This window comes from Panthera uncia (genome assembly GCF_023721935.1).
Source record: "Panthera uncia isolate 11264 chromosome B3 unlocalized genomic scaffold, Puncia_PCG_1.0 HiC_scaffold_1, whole genome shotgun sequence".
NCBI classification, from domain to species: domain Eukaryota; kingdom Metazoa; phylum Chordata; class Mammalia; order Carnivora; family Felidae; genus Panthera; species Panthera uncia.
Genome location: NW_026057582.1, coordinates 112069334 through 112085646, shown reverse-complemented (window position 1 = coordinate 112085646; position 16313 = coordinate 112069334). Strand labels below are relative to the sequence as shown.

Below are 16313 nucleotides of genomic sequence, written 5' to 3'. Positions count from 1 at the left end.
TTTAACATACTTAGAACCTCTTTTTTTTGGGGGGGGGGAGAGGTCACTGATTTTTAGATCCAGGAATCTAGGTAGATCATGCTTTTTTTAGCTTGTCAGTGGGAATTGACAGGACTGAATGAAATTCCTTGTTGAAGATCAGTCATATCAGATGCTTATGCCTTTACTGTCCTACAATAGCATTTGGATAGAGCTTTACAGTTTACAAGGCTCTTCCATATGAACTACATGACTTTCACAACTACCCTATAAAGAAGGTGGCAGCATTTCTGTTTGAAGAAACTGCTCAGTGTTAAGAGAATTTAAGGTGTGGAGGTATGGGCTCAAAAGCTGACACTCTTACACTGAGATTAAAGTTAATCTGACATGGTCCAAAATCCCATAACTACCATTTAATCTTACATTTTGTGAATTTACAGTTTGGCCTGACCAGTGTTCAGTATCTTTCCATATATCATTACTAAACAGTTTGATTTATAATTGGTAGGTTTAGTCTTTACTTTTTTTTTTTTTTTTTTTAAGGAGAATCTTATACTGCCTCTTTTTATTGTCATTACCCTTGGACTTCCTACATTGTTCATAATATCACAGATTTAATGGTTTATAACTCTAGGAAATTTGCAAATTGCTGGAGTCTGCACTGCTGTTAATGACTCTCCCTATTCTAGTTTGCTCTAAGAGTAGGAAGGGATGAAGAATTCCCTCCTTTTTCATTGCCTCCTGCAATCAGTATTTCCATTCTGGTTCTAATTTTAAAGGTTAATTTTTATTTCTTGAAGAAGTTTGTTCTAAGTTAGAACTCATTTTGAGGGGCACCTAGGTGGCTCAATTGGTTTAGTGTCGACTGTTGATTTCAGCTCAGGTCATGATCTCATGGTTCATGGGATTGACCCAAGTCAGGGTCTGTGCGCGCGCTCTCTCTCTCTCTCTCTCTCTCTCTCTCTCTCTCTCTTTTTCTCAATAAATCATTAAAAAGAAGAAGAAGAACAACAACAACAACTCATTTTGGATGTAATGTTTCTCCACTGTTGTGGAGCAGTGCTGAAGGCTATTGCATGTGGCCTGTTCAGCATTATTTCTGTGGAGACATATAATACTAGCTAACAGTATTGAGTACTTTCTGTGTGCCAAGCACTGTTGTAAACTGTGTTATTTCATTTAATCCTTGCAACAACACTGTCAGGTTGCTACTATTATTAGTCTCTTTCTACAGATTAGGGAGAAGTTTGGAGAGGTTAGGTCACTTGCCTGAGGTCATATAGTTAGTGATTGCACCTCCAGGCAATATGGTTTTAGAGTTTGCTGCTTTTAATCGCCAAACTACATAGTCTCCTTTGAACTAGATATCCCTGTTTCTTCAAAACAGAAGGCTGGCTAAAATGCTGAGCAGATTTCTTTAGCCTTTTGGAGGTATACTTTCTGAATAAAGGGTGGGCCATGGCTTAGAAATTAGTGATGGTGACAACCCTAAGCCTTTGTCATGTTTGCTTGGTAGAGATAGCTGTGAAAGCTTTGTAATTGCTGCCTTCTCTACCGACAGATCAGACTAATCCATGAGATCGGACCCAGATACTTCCTTCCTGCTGCAAAAAATGAGGTTATCCTGTTTTCATTCACTCCCAGGGCCTCAAGCCTGCCTTACCCTTTATGGTTACACACAGAATAAGTGCATATGGATTTATGAACTGCCTTTTTTGTTAAGGAATAGTGATAATAATTCTTAAGTTAACAGTGAGGATAGGTGAGATGTGTACAGCCTGTGTATACAGCCTTACAGCTGTTCACGGTCATTTAAGCAGATTTGAAATACTGTGCATATAACCACAGTTAGAGATCAGCTTGTCTTGCTCAGTCTTTCTTCTTTTTGAGGTACATATTATAGTGTGTTTGGGGTGGTGGGCGGGAGGGAGAGAAATGCTCTTTTGTCCTTGGCTGTCACTTTCTCTTTATTTAAATATTTTTAAAAAGATTTGTTTATTTTTGAGATAGAGCATGAGCAGGGAAGGGGCAGAGAGAGAGAGAGAGACAGACAGACAGACAGACAGACACAGGGAGACTCAGATTCTGAAGCAGGCTCCAGGCTCTGAGCTGTCAGCACAGAGCCTGACGCACGGCTCCAACCCACGGACCATGAGATCCTGACCTGAGCTTAACCCACTGAGCCACCCACAGGGAATTAGTAAACTGGGGCTTGAAGGGAACAGCTGTTTAAAAAGTAAATAAAAGGTGATAAAAGCAGGCAATGGTTACCTGAGAGAGAGGGAGGGAAGTTAGTCTCCTTACCTGTTCAGCAGTTGCCCTGGAGGTAAGTAAGAATTTTAGCTGTAAAAGTCAGTGATGGTCTCTCTTGTGTGGGGCTAGGCTAGTTTTTTTGCTTCCTTAGGGCATATATAAAAGCAGTTTTCTTGGGATTGGGCTCAACTTGCTCTTCTGTGTTCCCTTTTTCTTCTCACCCGCTGCTACATATCTACACATCCAGTTTTTCCTGCCAGAGAGCTCCTCCTTTTCTCCGGCTGCTAGCCCCAGCTGTCATCTTCGCCTCCCAGCCCCCATCCCTAGTTATGCAATTTTACATTACGCTTTTCCCGGTTTTACTGTCTCTATTTTTTATACTGTGCTTGCTGCTTGCCTCCATCCCCAGCTTCTAGTCCCTCCCTTCCCCCAAACCAGTGACCACCTTTCAGCTTCCCTCTTTATCATTGTTGAACTTAATGTATTTTATTAGTACTTTCTCAAACCTGTTTGAGGTCTGAGCCCAGTTACATATTACATTGGATAGAGATGATGGTGGGGAAGGGGTAGGAAGTTGTTTTTCTGAAATTCAGGCTTTTCCCAAAATACTGGATGGGCTTTGAGCTGGAGATCAAACAGATGCTTCTATTGGCCTCCCAACTTTAGGTAGTTGTGTGCTCTTACGTTGAGGGCAGATACTTGATTGAAAGCCCTTGATAATGAAAGGTAGGGCAGTGAGTCAGGGTCTGAGCTGTCTGCCGCCTGCTCCTGCTGCTGCTGCTGCTGCTGCTGCTGCTGCAAGCTAGTTCTCTTCTGAATTGGAGCTAATTTTGGATGGATAATGAGGTAGATGGTGGCTAATAACTTTCCTTTGCTAATTGTGATTTCACGATACTGTGTAAAGATGGTTTTTGTTTTTTTGTTTTTTGGTTTTTTGTTTTTTCTTTTCCTTGCTGCTAGGAGGAGAAATAGATCTGTTTTCATGATTTTTGATGCATGTTGAGCTATCAAGAATCCTGTGCTTGGGTTTGTTTAGAGGCACTACAGTTTAATGGAAAGAACCATAGTCTAAGAGCTGAAGACCTGTGTTCTGATCCCATCTCCATTCAGGATTAGCTACCCAGGCAATCTTGGGCAAGTCATGAACCTGTCTCTGTGCCTGTCCCATCTATGAACCTTGTCAAACTGTGTGAATGAAATGAGATGTGACATATGTGGAAGCACTTTGTAAACTGTTAAGTTTTATAAAAATTTCAGGTGCTGCCCTTTGTTAATTTGCCCACTGACCACAATACCAGAGAAATTCATCTAATGTCTTTTAAATTTTTTTTTAATGTTTATTTGTTTTTGAGAGAGAGGCAGAGTGCAATTGGGGAGGGGCAGAGAGAGAGGGAGACATAGAATCCAAAGCAGGCTCCAGGCTCTGAGATGTCAGCACAGAGCCTGATGTGGGGCTCAAACTCATGAAGTATGAGATCATGACCTGAGCCGAAGTTGGATGCTTAACCTACTGAGCCACCCAGGCGCCCATATCTAATGTCTTCCCTCCTATGAAGCCAGCCTTCTCAGGAGCAGGGTGATGAAATCATTAGAACTGGGGGGGGGATCTTGCCTCTGGAACCATCTTTTCTTTTATTTTCTCACCACACCCCCCACAACACACACAGCCCCCCCCCCCCCCCCCCAGTTGCTTGGGAAACTCTTTGATCCTGTGTTTCACTATGTCCATTCTTTACTAGGATTATAATTTGAAGGAGTTAGTGATCATAGTTTGCTGCACATTCCAGTGGACACGTCCTTGCTTTTTGTAATCAGAAATTATTAATTAGTTATATTTAAGCGGTGACACAAAATATGCTTAACTTTTAAATAGCTACAGAAAACTTTTTCTGTTGTAGTAAGGGACATTGACTGCAGTTGTGGAAAGTGTTAGGAGACCATGCTTTGTCTTTGGACACACCTGGATTCCAGATCAGACTTTTGCACTATTAGCTTGTGACTCTGGGCAAAGTACTTAACTTTTTTGGGCCTTAGTTTCCATCTTTAAGGGTATTCTAATAGCACTTATCTTATAGGGCTGTTGTAGGATTAAATGAGATAATATAAAGTGCTTACCACATTGTCCAACACATAACAAACACATACTTAGGAAGTGTTACCTGTTGATGTACATGTCTAATAATAATAGCTTTCAAAGAATACATAAATAGATGTCTGTTGTTAGTGTTTTAAGGGATTTTAAATCTTGTTTTTAGATAAGTTTTTTTTTTAAATATACATCATATCATTTACTAATTCAAAGAACATTTATTTTTTACTTACTCCCATTTTCCTGTATTCAGATAGAAAATTTAACTAAATCAGATCAGCATTCTTTCCTCCTTAGGAAGTGACTCTTGCCCAGGGGTAGTGGTGTCAGGTTGAAAGACTTGGTTGATTCTGTGCAATGAAAATTGTGTTCAGGCTGTTTCTTGGCTACCTTTGAATTGTGTGGTGTTGGGATTTGAGATTACATTGGGATTGGATGGGTTCTTGGGGTTCTTTACATACTTGCAGGCATTCCCTTTACATTAGCATGGTCACTAGATTGATAAAGAGGTTTAAATGTCAGCCCGCATTTCAGAAGGGGAAAAAAAATATAAAACAAACCCACTAACAGATTTCTAGAGCATAATCAAGTTGATGGTCCCTGACTTACTGTGGTTCAATTTAAAGTTTTTCAATTTTATGATGGTGCAAAAATGATAATGTATTCAGTAGACACCATATTTTGAATTTTGATCTTTTCCTAGGCAGTGATCTGTACATTTCTCCGTCACAGTGCTGGGCAGTGGCAGCAAGCTGTAGCTCCCAGACAGCCATGCTACCATGAGGGTAAACAACCAATAAACTTAAAACTGTTCTGGACCCATACAGCCATTCTGTTTTTCATTCTCAGTACAACATTCAACATATTATGTTAGATATTCGACGCTTTCTTGTAAAGTAGGCAGGCTTGTGTTATATGGTTTTGCTCAACTGTAGGCTAATGTAGGTGTTCTGAGCATGTTTAAGGTAGGCTAGGCTAAGCTATGATATTCAATAGGTTAAGGTGTATTAAATGCATTTTTGACTTAAAATTTCAACTTACAATGGGTTTATTAGGATGTAACACCATCGCTAAGTCGAGGATGATTTGTGCATAATCAGTGTTTGAGAGGGCATAAACTCTCCCAGTTCACAGAGAATGTGAGAATAAGAGCACTCGTAATTTCCACTTAATGATCGAGAGTGTGATTAAAATAGAGTACTCCTCTTTACTGCTCCCTAGGGGTTTACTGATAATCAGTTTTCCATGGTGGTTTAACCAATAGTAAAATGAATGGAACCAGGTTCCTTTAGCTAGCCTTCTATATTAGTTGGCATCGACTTTGACAGGTTGGCAGGTGGCAGGTTTTGAGATTAAGACATTAGTCCTTTATTACCACTTTACCTGGAAGTGAGCTCAGGTTTTCATTGCTGGGGGTTGGTGTTTCCTTTCTCAAATTCTGAAACTTCCTTTGCATCTGAGAATGACATCTTTTTGGCTTCTTGGAGCCTCTGGTAGATAGTTCCTTACAAGGAACTGACACAATTTGAAGAGGTAGTTTAGAATAGTATTTGCAAGGTAGAACATTTAGTCTAAGGCTGTTAGTTACTGGATTCCTATCCTCCCCACATTTTGTATGTTTTATGAATTGAAAGGCTAGTATGAATTTGGAGGTCTTGACCTCTACTTGAATAAGTATAGTACTTCTCTTAGGGTTCTGAGGTCCATAAGGTGGAGTTTATCTACAAAGGCAAATACTTCTATGGATATAAACAAAATTTTCCACTTAGCAACCTCCATTTTCAGGCAGCTCCATTATGTCCTTGGCTTCTGGACTGTAGGAAAACTGTTCAATTTAATTCATACTTTCCCTCTGAAATGTATTTAATCTGATGTGGGTAGATCCCCCCCCCCCCCCACCACTGCAGAGGGGCCAGCTTGGTCCCAGGAGAAATTGCCCAGCCACTGAGAGTACCTCTTGTAGCTTCTTGCCCTGTATCCTAGAATCCTGCCTGAAATGGTAGAAATGCTGCTGGACCCTGGGTAGAGTAAATGGGTGAGAGAGAGTATGCTTGCACTGTGATTTAATTTACTATGGACCCCACTCCAAGTTCTTCAAATAAGCTTGGGTTTTCTACTCTGTCTCTGCCATTGCCACCTTGTCTTATGGGAGTGTAACCTAAAGCAAATTCTGGACAAGTGGAAATAGGCATCAACTTTAGTTCCTGAGAAATGCCTGGCAATGATGTTGAGGCCTAGCCTTCACCATAGAATTTAATTTAATTCATCATTATACATTTCTTATTCTTTACGAGCTGGACTCTGGGGGCTAGGCTACTGAACTACGTAGACAGAGACTGTCAAGTACCATAGTTATTTTGAAGACTCACTTTTCGGGAGAGTTTTCTAGTTGTATGAACTCACAGAATTGTGGAAGGTATAGTCTCTCCATTGGCAATGAGTTGGGTTGATGCTACTGTTGGTTCCACTCCTGAGCTGACACCCATCGTAATTCTCACTCTGAAGTGTACAGACTGTCTTATTTACCTGTGCCTGAATGTCTGCATTCGGGTAGAGGCTACCTAATCACAGACCGCTGGGTTGTTTGTTTGCCACAGGCCCAGGGAAGAATAGGATGTGGGGGAAGTCTGTGCTGAACTCAGGATGGAATCCTGTATGAGAGAGAATTATGCTACATTTTCGGTTGAAATTTGGACCCTGATTCCCAAGAAAAATATTAGGTCAGTTAATATTTCTTGTTGAGGCCCACAAAAGACATTGCATCTCTAACAAAGTATTCCCCCATCCAAAAGAGAGATCCTGACTTGGCATATAGAACTACTGCCACTTGCGTTTATCTTTCATCACTTGCCTGAATTTGAAAAGGTAATGGTTTGTGCTCTAAGGAAAGATACTCTTCCCTGAGACCTGAGGCTTTCTCATTCCTACCAACTGGGCCCATTGCTAAAATGCTTTCCAGTGGGCTTGCTTCTGCCTGGCTAGCACCTGGGCTGCCCCAGCTTGTAATTAGCCTGCCTTTGCTTCATAAGCTTCCCAGGGTGGTTCTTCTTCTAAAAGCTTGTATGAAATGCTATTTACTGTCTCTTTATATCTTTATAGTTTAAAAATGAATCCTTTTTGTTCTTTGCAACTCATTTGCTTTTTTCTTTTCTTTAAATTACTATTAACACCTGTTGATTCTTTTTTTTCTGCTTGGCCTGTCACTGCATTCCTGCTCCCCCTCCCTCTAGCTGGGTTTGTCAAGTCGCCCATGTCAGAAACTAAGCTCACTGGGGACGCCTTTGAGCTGTACTGTGACGTGGTCGGGAGCCCCACGCCAGAGATCCAGTGGTGGTACGCAGAAGTCAACCGGGCAGAGTCTTTCAGACAGCTGTGGGACGGTGCTCGGAAGCGCCGTGTCACCGTAAACACCGCCTACGGGTCAAACGGCGTGAGTGTGCTGAGAATAACCCGGCTCACCTTGGAGGACTCTGGGACTTACGAGTGCAGGGCCAGCAACGACCCCAAGAGGAATGACTTGAGGCAAAACCCCTCCATAACATGGATTCGAGCCCAGGCCACCATAAGCGTCCTTCAGAGTGAGTCCAGCACCCTACAGTAGTAGTACTGTAGTCATTAGAGGTGGCCCAATGACCCTTCCCTTCTGCTTCCTTTCCCTCTTCCCCAGTATGATCGCTCACCCCACCCCTTGTCTTCGTTTTTTCAAACCCACGACCCTTCTGGTTGTAGTGTATAAAAACATCTGTGGCAACTTTTTTTTTCTTTGCCGTCCTTTCTACCTCCCTCATCCCCCAACCCTTCTCTGTGTCTTTCTCCTCAGGAACAAAGAATTTGGGGAAATCCGTGCCTGTCCAAAATCATCTGCATTGGGAAGAGGTGGGGAGGGAGAACTGGGGAGGCTCAGAAAACCACCTAAAACTCACAAGACCAGGCAGTTAAACCAGGGTAGTAGTGTTGAATTGTTTCTTTCCCTCCCCTTTAATTTTGTAGTAGGTTTCCTGCTATCCTTTTGCTGATTTATTCTCTGGTGCCTTTTTATTTTTGTTTCTCTCCCCAGTCTAACTACTTTTTATTTCTTCTGTTCATCTGTTTGAAGCTCTCTGAATAGCTGCCTTCACCTCTATGATTTTAAGTTTGTGTCTGCCCAGCTTCTTCCCTCACTGTGACTTGGTGTCATCCTGTTCTGTGATGGGAATGTCGCCATAGGTGCGGTGTGATGGTGTGTTTTGGTTGTTGGGTGGCATGTAAGCTTGGGTATTTCCATAGTTCCAGCTCTTTTTCTTTTCTAAAACAGTGGCACGTGCTTCTCTGATAACAGCCCTGCACTACAGCAGCACACTCCTTACTGGTCCTGCCCATCCAGTCTCCTGTTCTTTTAAAAGCAGTAGTCTGAGATTTCCTCCATGTGTCTTGCTGTTAGGCACCAGGTGACACAAGCTGCAAAGTATTTTTTTTTTAAACCCCATCATGCTGTTTCAGAGTCAGAGTTGCATCTGCTTCCTGTTCACAGATAGTTTGACTCTGATGACTGACTGTTGGCACAGTGCTCCTCTTCCCAGAAGCTGGCAACCCTAGAAATAGTTTGGAAGCCATTCACACTGGCCTTTTCTTGTGTTTTGAAAAAAGAAGAAACTAAAGTCCAACTAAGTGATGAGGGAAAGCTAAGCAGCTGGCTTAGAATTCTTCTCTTCATCTGTTGTGTCAGGTATAAGTAAGACATTAGGCACAGGGACTTTTGTGGCCACCTGTCTTTCTAGCAAGTGTCTTGCTACTTGTATAGAGGCAAGGAGAGGGAGGGAAAAGCCACCACAGAGCCAGTGCTCCTGGCCAGGAAGAGTTCTAGCCCCACATCTGACCTGATTGTAATTGAGGGAGCATACTTTACTTAATGGAATGATCCTCTGGAGTTTTTACCTTCTCTTTTAAGAACTCAGACCTGTAGCCAGTTCTGGCTTAAAGAACTGATTGATTTAGAAAGAGTAAGTAAAAATAGTAAGAACACATTCATGAGGAATTTGGTAGTAACACAGGGATTAATAGGATATGGGCCCTGAATCTATCTATATACTTAATATAGAAGATAGCAAGTTAGTTGTCTGTCCTTCATAGTTCCTTAGAAGATGCTTATGGAGAGAAGAGGCCTTCGGGAAGAGGTAGGAGAGGCTGCTGCAGCTGGCACTGTTCAATCAGAGAACCTGCTTCTGGAAAGGGGAAAAGAAAACCTTGTCTATGTGAAAATGGGGAATATTAACCCAGCGATTTTCCTTTTATTTAACAATTTTTCCCTTGCACGCTTCCTTCTCCTGCCCCCCTGCTCCTTTCCTTATAAAAGCAGAATTACCCAAATGGCCACAAAGACCTGCAGAAGTTTGTAGGCATGGACTGGGCTAGGCATTTGGTATTTGTACTTCCAGGAGCTTGACTCAAGTAGACTCATAGTTAAGAGGTCATGTCTTGGGGCTAGAAGAAGATGAGTCTTTGGGGTACTTACTACCAATCCTGAGAATACATAACATTTCTCCAGTTTACTTGGAAATAAACTTCCTAACTTAGAAGTGTCTGCATGTGGTTGAACCAAAGCCTGGTTCAGTCTCATCCCAGACTTCCCCATCAATCAGTTAATTCTAGTTAACTGTTTTAGAGAGCCATCCTGCTGATGCTACTTTTAAAAAACACCCTGAATTCACTCTAATTGGATTTTATGATCTTAGCATCCCAAGGACATTTGCCTCCAGGAGGAGGTTGAAGTCTTCTAAAATGACTCCTTGACAGTATTTCCCCCCAGAACTCCTTGAGTAAAATAAGACAGGATGAGAAATATGCCCAGTTTTTAGGGTATCTCCCTGGCCATAGCATGTTCTACACATGTGTGACGGTGAGGGTAGGGGTCTCCCATCCACTGCTTCTCTGTAGGAGTCAGTGGCAGGCAAAAATTTTGGGGCTTCTCCTAAATGTTCATCTCTCTTGGACTTTCATGGGCATTGCTGGGCCACAGAAACAAAAGCTCCACCTTCATCCTGGTGCAGAATGCAGATGTGGCACCATGGCCAAGGAGCTTGGGTTAGCACTGGTTTCCATATACAGCGATCATCGGAGGGAGGTACCACACCCTACAACCTTCCTATGGTGCAGAATCATATTTAAACCTATTTAAATTATCCACTTGCTCCCAGCCGACTCTCTCCTGGATCTTTAACACTTAAGGGGAAAAGTGCTTTCCTTTGCCTTCCAAGAATTCTTGGCAGAAAGTCTACCAGGTTGCTCTCATCAACTTCTTAATCTCCCTGAGCTGCAGTGGGCATTTGCATCGTCACAGGTAAGAGTAGCATTTATTTTGGCCTCCTTGTGTTTAAACATCTAGAAGCTCTTGGCCTCATTCTCAGAGTTTACCCTTTCTCAGTGCAGTCTGAGAAGAAGAACCAGGAGAGTCCCAAATGGGACAGGAAATAAAATTGGATAATAAAAATTTAGTAAAAACCTAAAAGTGTGTTTGGGTTTTAATGTTGCCTTTATATTTTTAATTTCTGTGGAGTACTGGTTCTCTCTCTCTCTCTCTTTTTTTTTTTTTTGTTTTTGTTTTTGCTTGGTTTTGATTTTTCTTGGAATTGTGGTGCTTTCTGCTGATGGTGTGTGTGCGCCTTCCGTTGCAGGGTTTGCAGCCGTTCTGCTCGACTTAAAGGCCCAGGGATTTGGCTTCTGTCCAGTGTGTTTTGGAAACCATGGGACACCACTGCGCTAACGTGTTTACATGCATCTGCTTCTGTCTTAGTGGCTGCTATGCCTCCATTATCTGTACATAGAGACCCTGTTTGATGTCACCAGTAAGGATCAGTGCTGAATGGAAGATAACCATTATCCTTTTGCCAGAGTCAGAAAATAGTGAGAGGCAATTTAATTGAAGAAACTTGAGGATTTGCTTTATTTGCCACAGTGTTCTTTGATACGAGTCTACAGTCAGAAATGTTGCATTGATTAGGAGGTCCTTGGGCATTATGTTTTTCAAGTGTCCCATGACTGCTCCATACTATCCTCCTCCCTGCACAGTGAACAAAGTTTAGTTCCAGTGAAGGGAGAGAGTTCTGTCCTCAAGAGTTAAGAGTCAGCACTATACTGCGTAAAATGGTGTTAGGTTGCTGCTACAGAGTTGCCAGGCGCAGGGAAATGGGAAGCTAGTCAAGAATTTCTGAGAAAAAGTGGAAAAAGGATAAAAGAGGAAGAAATACCTCTAATGGTGGATGGGAAAAGTTTAGACTTTACCTGAAAATGTTTAAGTGTGGGAAAAGATTAGAGATAAGTAACAACAACAAAAAGACAGCAAACAAACATCTTGACTTTCATATAGTGGTGGAATTCAAAGGGCTTTAAGGATGAACCTTCCAGGAATGACAGAGTGTGCCTTACAGAATTTCTGCTCAATGTGTTCTAATATTTGGGTCAAATAGGTTATTTTTGTAGATTCTAAACTAATGACCCCAGGTTATCTAAGCCCAGGATAGAACCAGAAGATGAAGTATGTAACTTGCTGTAGGGTGGAAAGTGTGTGGGGGCATTTGGGGCCGGGAAAGGGAGGCAGAGGTAGAGAATTCAGTCAGATGTGTGTTCTAGGCCCAGCTTTGCCACTAATAATAATTATGGCCTTGAACAAGCCATTTTCTGTCTCTAGCTCTTCAAGAGTGGGGTTTAGTGAACTCTAAGGGCCTCTCCGCTCTAAAATGTTTACAGCCCATGATACCAACACATACTGCATTCTAGTTATATTATCTCCACAGTGGAATGTGTTTTAAACAGGAATTCTGAAAAGGTTTTGTTTTGGGAATAAATATGGGCTGGAGAGAAGAACTGTGATGATTCCTTAAGAATTTTCCCGTGGCATATTTTGGAAAATACAATAGACTTCTGGCAGGAAATTTGCTTTTAAGGATCTACACTTTTTCTGCATAACTAATGGCCATGGCTGATTTGCCATAGGTTTATCAGAATTAAATGTGGGAAAAGCCATACATGTATTATCTAATTATAGAAATTACTGTTCCAAGGCCTAGTGACTCCATAGGGAGTTTATTAGTTATATAAATGATACTGCCTTTGTCTTCAGAACTGCAAGGTGGAGCCTGGTTTTCTAATTGAAGCTGAATTGGTTGGTGGTTCTTATATCATAAAACCGTGGTGTTAAAAGTGTAAGTGGATTGTTGCCAGTATAAGTACCCATAATACTCCCATTCTTTTCACGTCTAGGCCAACTGGTCTTCAGGCTGTTGTCTGCGCTAGTGGTCATTTGCTTATAATCATTGTTTTTCCTTTCTTGACTTCCTCCAAACTGGTAAAGTGAAATTCCTCATGTGGTCCTGTCTGCCCTCCCTCTTCTTCTAGTCTCCCTATCCTACCCCATCCAATTCTCAGGCCAGGGCTACAGAGAACAGAAGGCTGTGGCTCCCTATCACTGTGCACTCTTATTACAGAGCCACGGATTGTCACCAGTGAAGAGGTCATTCTTCGAGACAGCCCTGTTCTCCCCGTCACTCTGCAGTGTAACCTCACTTCCAGCTCTCACACCCTTACATACAGCTACTGGACAAAGAATGGGGTAGAGCTGACTGCCACTCGCAAGAATGCCAGCAACATGGAATACAGGTGAGAGGGACTAACAGCTCCTAGGAAGATGGGAGGGAGCAGTGAACTTACTATGGACATTCATAATCCATAATTATGTTACGTAGGAGACACATAAGATATATATGGTCCTTCTCTGGAGAGTCTAATCCAGTGTGTCTGGGGTGAGGCCCAGGAACCTATTAAAGATTTCCGACGGAGTCCAATGAATAGCTAGGCTTGAGAGCTCTAGGTGTTCCCCTCATTATGATAATAGAGAAACGGAGGGCATAAGGTGTGATTTGCTCAGGGTAACCATGCTAGTCAGTAGGAAAGTCAGAACTTGAATGCAGGTCCCTTGACTTAAGTCAGTGCTTTGAGGAATCAGATTGAAATCTGCTTTAGGACTCTTAGAGCAAGAACACTGTAAGTGATCTTTCGCCATTGGGTAGAATTCCTAGTGAGTTACCTTTTAGGAGTGATTAATATGACCATAACCAGATCAAGACCGGTGGATATAGGGCTCTTTAGTGATCTGGAATAAGTTTAGTAGCCTGTAAACATCCTTTGATGAAAGGGGGGATATTTGCTGGCTGAAGTTAAGCTGGCACCCAAACATTTGGTGCTTTTTTTGTAATATCTAGAACACATGGCACCTCACCTTTCAGAATAGTTTGTGTTTAAAACCTAATCCCGAAAAGGATCGGCTAATCCTGTTTGGCAGGATTATGCAGTGAGAAGAAAGAGTGCACTCGAGTGAGATCAGGAAGACTTGTGTACCCAGTAGTAGCAAGGACATTCTGCAGTATTTTGCAAAATTGAGATCTTTTCATACCCCTTATTTATTGACCCACATTAATTTCTGGATCCTCCTCCTTTTCTCAAGTGAGGAAGCTAAAACTCCAAGAGTAATGACTGTTTTCCAGGCCAGATACTGTATCTAGTAAATTACAGAAGCAAGGGTTGGTTCCAGGTCTTCTGACTTTCTAGAATCTAGGTCATTTTTTTTTTCCCCTGCCATTTTAGTGGCAAGCTAATCTGTCTCCACTGTAGTTTCTTCTCGTATTAAGTTGGAAATATAGCCTCAGCTGTATTCTCATAGTTTGGAAAACGTTAATCAAATAGAAGTGTTTGGTGGAGTGAAAGGCATATATATATTCCTGGTCTGTTTCTTAGTTTTACAAGTTTGTATTTTTTAACAACTCTTTCAAGGTACCAGACATCCAATTGTGTTTCTCTTGGGTCTTGTACTATGTCACCCATATAGATTTGAACTGTAACTATAAATTTGAGCCTGACTTTATAAAATGCTGCTCCTCCTGCTCCTCCTCCCTCTCCTCCCCTTACTCCTCTTTCTCCTCCTTGCTCCTCCTCCTCCCCCTTGCTCCTCCTCCCCTTCTTCCCCTTCCTCTTCCTCCTCCTCCTCTTCTTCCTCTTTTTTCTTCTTCCTCTTAGTTTATTTGAAGCTCTCCAGGAGTGTTCTGCATTGTCCGTTTTTCAAGGAGTCTGTGTTCTCCCACATTTTGTGGGGGGAAAAAAAAAACAAAAAACAGCCGATGAGCCCTTGAGCCACCTGTTAGCTTGGTCAGCCATGGAGCCAGTCTCAGACCCTGCTCCTGCTCAGCTGTAGGGGACATTTTCCATTTGCGTTGTTTCCCAGTAGCTAGTTGATGGGAATGTTGTAGGGAGATTTTGAGCCCATAGGCATGGGCTCAAGCTTGGGAGTCATCTTTCTAAGTCTTTTCAAGGAACTTAGAGTCAGTCTGAGCTCTGAAGATACAGCTGCTGCTCTTTCTCCAAACTGTGGAACATTTGCTAAGAGCAGCTGACTTGTGTCTGTTTTCCAGTTGGGAGGATATTGGTTTAAGAAGAGCCACTTGTATGAGGTTTAGAAGACTCTTGGCAGTTCCTCTTAGAATATTAGGTTGCCATGGGTATGCTGAGACAGTCCTGGGGATAGACTGTGTGTCTCTCCTCATCCGTGGTCTAGTAACCCGTATTTCTTTTTTGCGATTGAACAGTAAGGTGGATAAATATGTTCGGCCACTCAGTGGTCAAGGTTTCTCTGAGTTTTTCTCAGGCATTAACTAGTGCAGTGGAGCTTTCACCATTGCAAGTTCTCTGTTTTAACCACTGAGTAAAAGAGCAGGATCTGTGTAATGGTTATCAGATGTGGATTTCTCTGTTTTCGGTAATTACACACCAGCCTTACTGCATATGTTTGGGGGTGTGTGTAGGCCATAGTGTGCTGAGCTGGTGTGAAGTTGGTCATTAGGGGCAAGACAGCTTGTTAAGGATCACCTTGTGAATTCAGAGGAAGTGCTGTTCTGGCCATACACATTTCCTACAGTCCTCCTTGTCCCTCTACTTACCTTGGTTGGGATCTCTGTACAGCTATGCACTCTGAATTTACATTCACTCCATCATTTACTCGTTTATTTATTCATCCCCCTGCTATATTCCAGCGAGGCCATGAGCTGGGTGTAGATCTGTTCACAAAATAAACAGTGCCTGTCCACATAGAACTTGTTCTGTTGGGAAATTAGACATTCATCAAACAATTGCATAAACATATAATTACATGTTGTGGTGAATGCTTGTGAAGAATGACATTGTAGTATTAGAGATAATATCATGGAGGGGATGTCACTTAGATTGGGGGGTAGGAAGAAGTGATGTGAGCCGAGACTGATGCAAAAGTAGGCTAAGATTGATGGGAACTATTCTCTGTAAAGGAACATCTCATGTCAAGGCTTTTTTTCTTTTTAGCTTTTTTTTTTTAATGTTTATTATTTTTGAGAGAGAGAGAGAGGGAGACACAGAATCAGAAGCAGGCTCCATGCTCTGAGCTGTCAGCACAGAGCCTGATGCGGGGCTCGAACTCACAGACCACAAGATCATGACTTGAGCTGTAGTCTGCCGCCCAACCTACTGAGCCACCCAGGCGCCCCTTGTGTCAAGGTTTTGAGATAGGAACAAGTGTGACACGTTGAAAAACTGAAAAGAGCGCAGCAGGGCTAGAAAGTGGCTGAGGTGAGGGTACGACAGATTATGCAGTGCTGTGGAGTTTTAGCTGCACTTAAGCATTAAAAGTGCATTTGCCTCTCTGCGGTGGGTGCTGTGATGGCAGATTTTTTTTTTTTTTTTTAAACTATCCCTTGGGTCCTGTTGGTGAGTAGACTTATTGAAAGGCATGCTACTGAAATACAGGGTGGGAAGAACAAGATGAGAAGAACAAGGGTCTTTAGGGAAACACAGAAAAAGGTTTGCTTTTTTCTGCTCTTATTTATTTGACTAGAACCACAAGGTGAGCAAAAAGTTTTTGGTGATGGCTCCATCCTCAATATCTAAATATAGTCCATAGTATTTTGTACAGCCCTCTATTTTGATTACTTGTTTAAGG

At 42.2% G+C, this 16313-nt stretch overlaps 1 protein-coding gene across 1 annotated transcript in view; it reads left to right on the top strand.

Moving 5' to 3' along the window:
• The first annotated feature begins 3953 nt into the window (after positions 1 to 3953).
• Positions 3954 to 16313, top strand: part of NPTN (neuroplastin) — a 39864-nt gene continuing 27504 nt past the window's right edge. Inside the window, exons 1-2 of the mRNA XM_049613844.1 lie at positions 3954 to 7899; positions 12781 to 12952. Of these exons, the coding sequence (XP_049469801.1) occupies positions 7389 to 7899; positions 12781 to 12952 (683 nt within the window). The 5' untranslated portion in view covers positions 3954 to 7388. The remainder of the gene's footprint in view (positions 7900 to 12780; positions 12953 to 16313) is intronic.